Here is a 10,000-nt window from a genome sequence, read left to right on the forward strand (position 1 = left end):
ATACGATCAATCCCCACCTATATGGTGGTATAGATCGCAAAGTGGAGGGATGGAGACAGAGTCATCAGCCGCATCTGCCTTATGCAACCATATGTGTGCGTAATGAATACAAATCAGGGCGACTATAAAACAAAAGATAATTTATCAGAGTTAAAATTATTAAAGTGTTGCAGCAGTATTAGTGGCATTTGAAGGTAAACCCACTACTTCCGAATCCAATTTGACAACATAGCACGTATGACTCCTTCCCAGCAGATGTGGCGTCAACCCACCTACTGTCCTTTACTAGGGAGATGTGAAAGAAAACAAAAATCACAATATTAAAACTTGCATTTTCAATATTGCGCGACTCACTTTTGTCTTAACCATTACTCAAAATCATAATTCTCTTCATAATCCTACCCGATTGCCCTTCACTATCTATTTAAATTGAACGACCTAATTAAACCTTTTATTCTACCTATTTATTTTGAATGACATGTCATTGTGGATAACCTAAATTAGAAATTTGGATAACGTTTTATCATACTTATTCTGTCTAATTTTTAAGTATTGCCGATTGTTTTTTCTAAATTATAAGATCACTTTTAATATATTGTCTATTACTTATTACTTATCATAATCTCGAGGGAAATATTTTATTTGTGTTGTTATCTTGGCACCTAGACCTCGTCAGGTCCAAGCACCAAAATAACATCCACCTATCCACGCAGAGTCCATGGGTTGGGTCTGCTCCTCTTTTGTTGAGTCATTTTACCCTGGCGCCATTGAACCCATTGACTCCTGTGGAGTGTGGTGTGCAGACAATTTTTTAACGCTAATTGCTCATGTTTTGGAGTCTAAATAATTATTCCTAAATCCTGTAATCACCATTTGACTTGCTCAGGGACACATCAACACTCAGCTAGGAGAGATGGGGATCGAACCAGCAACCCTTTGGTTACTAGCCAACTGCTCTACCTCCTGAGCTAAACGACCCCAGCCACCTCTCCGCTGATTTATTACCTCCGGGTCGGTCCGCATCCGCCCTTTTTGCTTTCTATACATTCCTCTCCCTTCTCCAAACACCTTCTCTCTCTGATCCAACCCGTTGTCTCACCAGTGCTCTGTGTACCAAGATGTAATGATATATACCACATGATATTCCGACGCGATGGAGAGTCTCCAAGAGCCACAGAATCACCAATCCCAGCGGTGGTTCTAGGTTTTTTCTAAAACAGTGGACATGGGTTACATACAGGAACCAATTACAGAGTACATCCAAATGCATAAATCATGTATTAGGCACAATGCAAATTCAATCTCTTTCTCTCTGTTGTCTCTCTGTCCAGCCCCCACCTGCGGGTTTTTTCATTACTTACGTTCCTTCTCTCTAACTTTCTTTACTTCTCTTTATCTACTTCCTTTGCTTTCACAAATCTCCATAACCATTTTCACTTTCAGTAATCCTTTCCTTTCCTTTCTGGTTTATTCGTTTTTTGGACACTCTCCAAAACTAGATTTATTAATCTTAAAAAGGCCATCGAAAGATATGAATCTCCCCAAAGAAAATTCTAACCGGAAAGCCTTCTCCAATCTCATCGTCACTTCTCGTTGCCAATCTACACACTCTTCCTCTTCTCTGTCTCACTCTTCACAAATCACTTCATCTGTCCCCTCTAACTTAACTCAATGCTAACTCTTACTCACTCACTCACTCACTCACTCACTCACTCACTCACTCACTCACTCACTCACTCACTCACTCATACAACTTAAAATAGGAATTCACAGATTCTCATCCTTGGAGCTGTCATAGGCATTAACTGCGTGTGTTCCGAGAATCCTAAAGTTTTGGTGAATTTACCTGCCAGGGTGAGGTGAGAGGCATAATTTGGACCTACGCAAGTGTAAGTGGCTCCAGTGTGGGCCATCATTGGCGTGCCTCTATAATTTATCAGAACCTGCAGTACTGGTTCCTCATCAGCTTGTTTTGTGATTGCTACAAGCTGACCCTCCCTTGTGTGTTACATTTATTATCTCCTTCATCTAGTGTGACTTCCCCTTTCGATTCTACGTTGCCTTTTAGCAATGGGTGCAATGATACTAATTTGTGCAGCGGTGGCTCAACCTTCAGAGGCAATGGTTGAGCCTTGTTGTTATTAGCTATTATTTCTCCCGCCACTCTCTGTAATGTTCGCCATCTCTCTCCTTCCTCTAAGAACAAAGCTAGCACTAACCTTTCCCTGTCTTTCTTCGCTAAGGCCGTTTTTCCACTTCTGTTATCTATGTAATTCCTTATTACTACCTCCATGTCTCGATACATTATTGGATCAAAAGTCCCTCCCGCGGGCCAAATTGTACCTGATTTAACTGTCCGCTTCTCCCACTTCTCAGAAATTCGTTTGATCTCATTTCTGAGGAGTGGATTATCTCTGCTCAAAACTTCTACCGCTGTTGGTGCCATTTTTAATTATTACTTTATTACCTTATTTATTTTTTCTGAATTACACTATTTATTAATACAATTTATTTAAGTTTATTCTACTAGTTAGTTTAAATACTTTACTATCTCTAAGCTACAAACGTGAACTCCCCCCAAGCGCTCGTCTCTCTCCCAAAGATTGGAATGTAGCCCCCACCCTTTACTGCTACCAATTACCAACTCTGCCTTGCAGGCTCCTGCTCGACCCCTGTGTGTCTACTTGTGCACGTGCAGTTAGTCAGCGCGGTGATGTCAAAGAGGATTTACACATTTATTCAGTACTTCAACAAATTAACTATTCTCTATCCGTCTAATTTATTTATGATTATCAACTAATTTAAACAAATTAACTATTCTCTGTCCACCTAATTTATTTATGACAGAATCAACAACAACAAAAAATGAACCGGGTCGTAAAAACCTCCGAGGACTTAATCCTAACACGACTTAAATACAGACAATAAGCCGGTTCATACAATTTCTTTATCTTATATTGAAAAATGTCCGAATTGTTTGTAATCAATTACAAATACAAGGTTGACCGAGCGTAGAAACTGGCCTTTTGATTAAAACATGAACAGTCAAGTACTCCAAATCTGAGCTACTCAACCTGAACTTAAAATAAAATCCCTTTTCCCTCATAATGCCAACATCAGAATTAAAATTCACTCAATCGATCCGAGATCAGAAAGCTGTTCAATCGGCCCAAAATAAGAGAAAATTCTCTCAGTTGATCCAAGATCAGGAAACTGTTCAATCGGCCCAAAATAAAAGAGAGAGAGTTCACTAAATCGATCCAAGATCAGAAGACTGTTCAATTGGCCCAAAATAAAAGAAACTCACTCAATCGATGTTTCGCACAACCAGTCTATTCCTTCAAAATAATGGCTAATCACATACACACTCGACCAGATTACGAACAAACAAGAGACTCTTCAAAATACCAACTCAAACGGTACTCCAATCAAGAACCTTATCTATTCAAAAGTGCGAGAATCTGCTTTCTCAAAAATGCCAACACCGGAACTAGTCCACATCCCAAGCAGACCTCTAAAATAAAAATGAATTCATCAACGGCAATGAATTCCAACAGACAAGAAACTTATCTATTCAAAAGTGCGAGAATCTGCTTTCTCAAAAATGCCAACACCGGAACTAGTCGACATCCCAAACAGACCTCTAAAATAAAAATGAATTCATCAACGGCAATGAATTCCAACTCAGCTCTCTGAGATTCTCTCAAACATCCAACAGGCACTTCAATCGACCTGCGGACCTGTTACTGTCCTATTGGAACTTTCCCACTAATTCGATCCTCTAGAAAACAGCCACAGGACTTTATAAAAAGTCAATTTAAACAAAACACTGCACTGTCCTTCCTTCCTCCAGAAGACAGCCACAGGATTTGACAGAAGACCTATTTAAACAAAACACCAAATAACAACAACTCGTTTACTCGTTTCAAAATAGGGAATCACAATGCGTCTTGGTCATTTAAAACCACAGCGCCTAGGGCATATGTGCGCGCACACGTCAATCTCTTCCGGAGCTCCCGTCTCTCTCACTCGCTCGTTTATCTATAATTTTAGTTCGTTTGATCAAAGAGACACTTTACCTGCTGCTCGGCGTTCAGACGGGGCAAGAACAGATCAAACGACTCTATCCTATATATGGCAAGACAACTTACCCTTGAGCTCTGGTCGTATGATCCGTTCGCGTCCCGTCCTCTGGCCCGGCAGCTGACGAGTCCCTATTTCCTCCTGGTCGTGACGCCAAATTATGTCGTGGATTAATCGAGATTTAAAACACTTAGACTAATTCAAGAGAGAGAGAGAGAAATGAAATCGAGGGGTCCGGAGCAAGAATTGACAAAAGACTTTATCGTGCAGAAAAACAACATCGACAACAGCCTGAGTAAGTTTGCAAAGTCACTGTCGTTCACAAACTGCGGCGTCTTTTTATACACACAAACAGAGCAGCTTCTCCTTGAGGTGTCTGCCTCCACTCAGTCATAAATCCATCTTAACCTGAATGGTCAGCAAATAGACAACAAATGGTCAACAAAGATAGCCCAAAACACAAGGCTGAGGTCAGCATGCCTTATCCCCGTAGCGTCCTGCTCCTTTTTAGGGGCACCATCTGTTCTGAACCCAGACACCCAGGCCCCGTGTGTTTCTCCACTATTAGACACACAGACCTCATAATAATCATGGTTTACCATAGAATATACTCCTTAATTTCTACCACACCTGCAGGGGGTGTGACACCGGGATTTATCAATGGACTCTAGGGCTTTGACTTCGAACCTCGTTATTCGAATATAATTCGAATATCAAAAAATACATCGAAATTCGAACGAATATTAGGCAGCCCTTAATATTCGAACCTGTTATGGGCAGGCCAAGAGGGAGAGACGTCGGAGAACCCGACGCAGTCTATTCATAATATTGTGATGACCACGGAAGAGGCAGTGAATAAAGTATTGATGGACAGCGATTTATTAGAAACCTTATAAACCGTTGGAACACGCAAGACCGGTAACCATAGCAACGCGGTAAACAAACCTCGCGACGCCCAATCCAGGTCTTACCGAAGGCATTTAATGGTCAAAAATATTATTAATAAATATTCGAATATTAATAAACAAACGAACTTCGAATATGATTTTTGGGCAAAAGTCAAAGCCCTAATGGACTCACACCGTACCTCCAGGGTGTGGTGAATTTGAGACGGTATCCAGCGCGACCGCTTTCAGGCTTTGTTAATGTGGGTGGGAGACACGGTGGCATGCGATTGGTTTATAAATTAAGCCGGCCCCCTTTCCAGAGGTGGGGAGATCAGGGTTGTTGAGTGAGAAGCTGAGGTTATTTTCAACATTTAGGATGTCAAATAAACAGAATGGTTCCCAATCCCTCGGCGTACGTTGTTGTTCAGTAGGTCCACCTCACCTGATTGACTTAATTGGTGCCTGACGTCCTTTGACCTCGCCTCTTTGTTTGTGTTCCTTGTTGCCTAGGAGACAGCGGGAAGGTGACGACGGTGGTGGCCACGCCCGGGCAGGGTCCCGACAGACCCCAGGAGGTGTCCTACACCGACATCAAGGTGAGCCAGGGGGCGGGGCCTAAGCTGTTTAGGTTAAGGAGGGGGTTATTATTCATTCCTGATTGGATCCCAACACACGGGAACCCTAGTGGACCGAAGTACTCTGTAGGACGGGACTGTGTCTCCCAGACGCAGGGTTGTGGGTTCAAACTAGGGATGCACCGAAATTAAAATTCTTGGCCGAAACCGAATATACTGAAACAGTTGGCCGAAACAGAATACCGAATGTGTCTTTTAATGTTTTTCATTCATTTTGCTTTAATTTTTCACCATTGCATAAATCAAACAATTAAATGTCCTTTATAAACTTTTTTGTCTTGCTTTTCTATAAAAAAAATCAATTACAAATTTGATACAAAATATTTATTTAATACTGAACGTTTTCTAACATTCCAGCAGACATTATAGCAAGAATTGAAGAACAATGTACCTTTAAATAAATGAGTAAACCTTTTTTTTTAATAAATAAATAAAAATGTTCGGCGTATTATGTTCGGCCTTTTTACTCGTTCGGCCGAAACCGAACATTATGTTTTGGGCCAATTGCGGCCAAAAATGTTCGGTGGCCGAATATTCGGTGCATCCCTAGTTCAAACCCCCTCCCCATGACCGCGATCTATCCTTGAGCCAGATGACCCCTCCCTGCTCCTTGACGACCTGACTCTGAAGCCCCTTGAGGTGTCGTATCTGCACCGGCGGTATCGCCCTAAACTGCGCTCTGTGGTGCTGACAGGTGATTGGCCACGGGTCGTTTGGCGTGGTGTACCAGGCCCGCCTCATGGACAGCCAGGAGCTGGTGGCCATCAAGAAGGTGCTGCAGGACAAGAGGTTCAAGGTCAGTCCGTGCCCACCTATCACCTGTCTACACACCCACCTTCCTACCTATTAACCCACGGCTGTCTACTTAAAACTCACTAGCTACCTGCATGTAGCTACTCACCCATCTACCTGTCAAGCTCCACACCTTTCTTAAACCTCTCTACCCGTCTTATCTACCTACCTCCACCTGCCCAACTGCCATCTATCTACTCACCCACCTGCCTGTAAAGCTTCACCTGTCTGTCCATCCATTCCCCCTACGATCCCACCCACCCACCCATCTAACTGACCTTCCTCGCGGTCATCTCGCCTTCATACCCACCCTCCTCTCCACCTCACTAGGAGATGCATCTCCACCCCAGTTTGGATCCCCTGGGGCTTCCTTCCCAGGAGGTCATTCCCGTCCATGACGAGACGTTGTCGCTCACACGCCTCCTTGTTCCTCCCGCGTTCTCCTCTAGAACCGCGAGCTGCAGATCATGAGGAAGCTGGACCACTGTAACATCGTCCGGCTCAGATACTTCTTCTACTCCAGCGGCGAGAAGGTCCGTACCCCTCCCCCCCCCCCACCCCTGCATCTCCGTCTCCGTCTCCGGGGCGATTGTCATGTGATGACTGAGTCATGTGATCCATGTCTTGTGATCAAACAATCGCGTGCTCTTGATTCCTCCAGAAAAGCCTGTCGCCTCGCACAGGAGACACCTCTTTCGGGTTGTGTATGGGTGGGTGAATGTGGGTGTGATGAATGGGTGAATGGGTCAATGTGAGGCACTTTGAGCAGCCATTAGCCTGACATCGCCAGACCAATTCTCAAATGTGTGTGTGGGGGGGGGGGGGGAGGGGGGGTGCAGAGTCCAGGGGAACTCTGGACAAGTGAGCCTTGAGTCCTGTGGTGTACTGACTCGCTGTTCTCCTTGCAGAAGGACGAGGTGTACCTGAACCTGGTGCTGGACTTCGTGCCAGAGACGGTCTACCGGGTGGCGCGGCACTTCAACAAGGCCAAGAGCATCATTCCCATCATCTACGTCAAGGTGAGGAGCTGCAGCCTGCACACTGGGGTTACTGGGGTTAGATGATCATTCCCATCATCTACGTCAAGGTGAGGAGCTGGAGTCTGCACACTGGGGTTACTGGGGTTCAGTGACCAGTGAGACTTAGCCTTACTGGCCGTGGATTAGAGGTGTGTGTGTGTGTGTGTATGTTTGTGGGCGAAATTCCTTATCCGCTTAACAAACACTCCTCTGATGGGAATGACTTGCAGAAATGGTTAACTATGTCCACGGATTTGTGTCTGCAGTTAACGTTTAATAAAACTCGAATTAAAGACTCGATGTGACTAAAACAAAAAGGTCACCTGTAACAGAATCAGGCTGTCATCAACATGATTTTCTAGAATAATACATTTGATTTATATAGCACTTGACAGACTGAACACAAAATAAAATCATTTAATAAGAAGTTGTATTCGTGAAAAGATTTAAAAAAAAACTGATGTTAAAGATGCATTATGCAAACTTCTTTAACATCCCACAACCGCAATGTTTTGTTGTGAATGCAGTAGTGTGTTGTGAGCGTTGCCGTGGTTACTGACGGGTCGCCGCGGGCTCCCCCCTTCCAGGTGTACATGTACCAGCTGTTCCGCAGCCTGGCCTATATCCACTCGCAGGGCGTGTGCCACCGGGACATCAAGCCCCAGAACCTGCTGGTGGACCCCGAGACAGCCGTGCTCAAGCTCTGCGACTTCGGCAGGTGAGGCGGCCTGGGAGACTGGGAGGTCGAGACTGGGAGACTGGGAGGTGGAGACTGGGAGGGGAGACTGGGAGGCTCCTAAACGGAGACCCTGTGTTAACACCATCCTGAGGGTTTCACTTTAACTCTTATCACGACGGTCAACGAGCCTCACAGTGACTTGCAGTGGATTCGGACCCGTGTTGGTTCCCTTAATCAGCCCCTGTGTTACCCCCCGGGTGTTAGCGTGAAGAGCCTTCCCGGTTGTCATGAAGGCACAGGGAAGGGCAGATTTTGAAAACGGCTTGCAATGGCTCATCAAGCACCTGGTGGTGAAATAGGGGCCAGTTAGCGTAACATCCTTGATCAGAATCCACTAAGTCACTGTGAGGCTCAGCTTGGTGACCGACACAATTGAGTTAACGTGAAACCCTCAGGATTCAAACCAAAGACGGAATCTCTCAGGATTTAAACTGAATCCCTCAGGGTTCAAACTGAATCTCTCAGGGTTCAAACTGAAACTCTCAGGGTTCAAACTGAATCTCTCAGGGTTCAAACTGAAACTCTCAGGGTTCAAACTGAATCTCTCGGGGTTCAAACTGAAACTCTCAGGGTTCAAACTGAATCTCTCAGGGTTCAAACTGAAACTCACAGGGTTCAAACTGAAACTCACAGGGTTCAAACTGAATCTCTCGGGGTTCAAACTGAATCTCTCAGGGTTCAAACTGAAACTGAAACTCTTGAGGATTGAAAGTGAAAGTGAAACTAACCCTCCCCCCCCCCCCCCCCCCCCCCCCCCCCCCCCCCCCAGTGCCAAGCAGCTGGTGCGCGGCGAGCCCAACGTGTCGTACATCTGCTCCCGGTACTACCGCGCCCCCGAGCTCATCTTCGGCGCCACCGACTACACGGCCAACATCGACATCTGGTCGGCGGGCTGCGTGCTGGCCGAGCTGTTGCTGGGGCAACCCATCTTCCCCGGCGACAGCGGCGTGGACCAGCTGGTGGAGATCATCAAGGTACGGGGCCGGTTGACCTTTGACCTTTTGGGAGTTCCTGTACCAACGAGCCTGTGCAGACAGACTGCGTACCCTTTGGTGTTGTTGATGTTTGGTGTACCCCCCCCGCCCCCCCATTAGGTGCTGGGCACCCCGACCCGGGAGCAGATCAGAGAGATGAACCCCAACTACACAGAGTTCAAGTTCCCCCAGATCAAAGCCCACCCCTGGACCAAGGTAACCACCCCACGACCTCCCGATGTTACTAGATCACGACCGTGACCCCAGCGTTATGTACCGTGACACGAGAGTGACTCGGGACGTTTGTCGTGGCTCGGGACGTTTGTCGTGACTCAGGACGTTTCGTAGCGTGTTGTAGCCTTGTAGCGTGTTGTAGCCTTGTAGCGTGTTGTAGCCTTGTAGCGTGTTGTAGCCTTGTAGCGTGTTGTAGCCTTGTAGCGTGTTGTAGCCTTGTAGCGTGTTGTAGCCTTGTAGCGTGACGCTAGCCTAGTAGCGTGACCCTAGCCTCGTAGCGTGACCCTAGCCTCGTAGCGTGACCCTAGCCTCGTAGCGTGACCCTAGCCTCGTAGCGTGACCCCACCCTCGTAGCGTGACCCTAGCCTCGTAGCGTGACCCTAGCCTCGTAGCGTGACCCCACCCTCGTAGCGTGACCCTAGCCTCGTAGCGTGACCCCACCCTCGTAGCGTGACCCTAGCCTCGTAGCGTGACCCTAGCCTCGTAGCGTGACCCTAGCCTCGTAGCGTGACCCCAGCCTCGTAGCGTGACCCTAGCCTCGTAGCGTGACCCTAGCCTCGTAGCGTGACCCCACCCTCGTAGCGTGACCCCAGCCTCGTAGCATGACCCTAGCCTCGTAGCATGACCCTAGCCTCGT

General features: G+C 46.4%; 1 protein-coding gene across 1 annotated transcript in view; it reads left to right on the plus strand.

The window, feature by feature from the left end:
* The window catches only part of LOC132451522 (glycogen synthase kinase-3 beta-like), a 14,955-nt gene that overhangs the window by 676 nt on the left and 4,279 nt on the right, over window positions 1-10,000 (plus strand). The window contains exons 2-8 of the mRNA XM_060044060.1: window positions 5,448-5,566; window positions 6,300-6,401; window positions 6,847-6,930; window positions 7,306-7,416; window positions 8,004-8,134; window positions 8,925-9,129; window positions 9,250-9,345. Of these exons, the coding sequence (XP_059900043.1) occupies window positions 5,448-5,566; window positions 6,300-6,401; window positions 6,847-6,930; window positions 7,306-7,416; window positions 8,004-8,134; window positions 8,925-9,129; window positions 9,250-9,345 (848 nt within the window). The remainder of the gene's footprint in view (window positions 1-5,447; window positions 5,567-6,299; window positions 6,402-6,846; window positions 6,931-7,305; window positions 7,417-8,003; window positions 8,135-8,924; window positions 9,130-9,249; window positions 9,346-10,000) is intronic.

Source organism: Gadus macrocephalus, chromosome 22, assembly GCF_031168955.1.
Source record: "Gadus macrocephalus chromosome 22, ASM3116895v1".
Classification (NCBI taxonomy): Eukaryota; Metazoa; Chordata; class Actinopteri; order Gadiformes; family Gadidae; genus Gadus; species Gadus macrocephalus.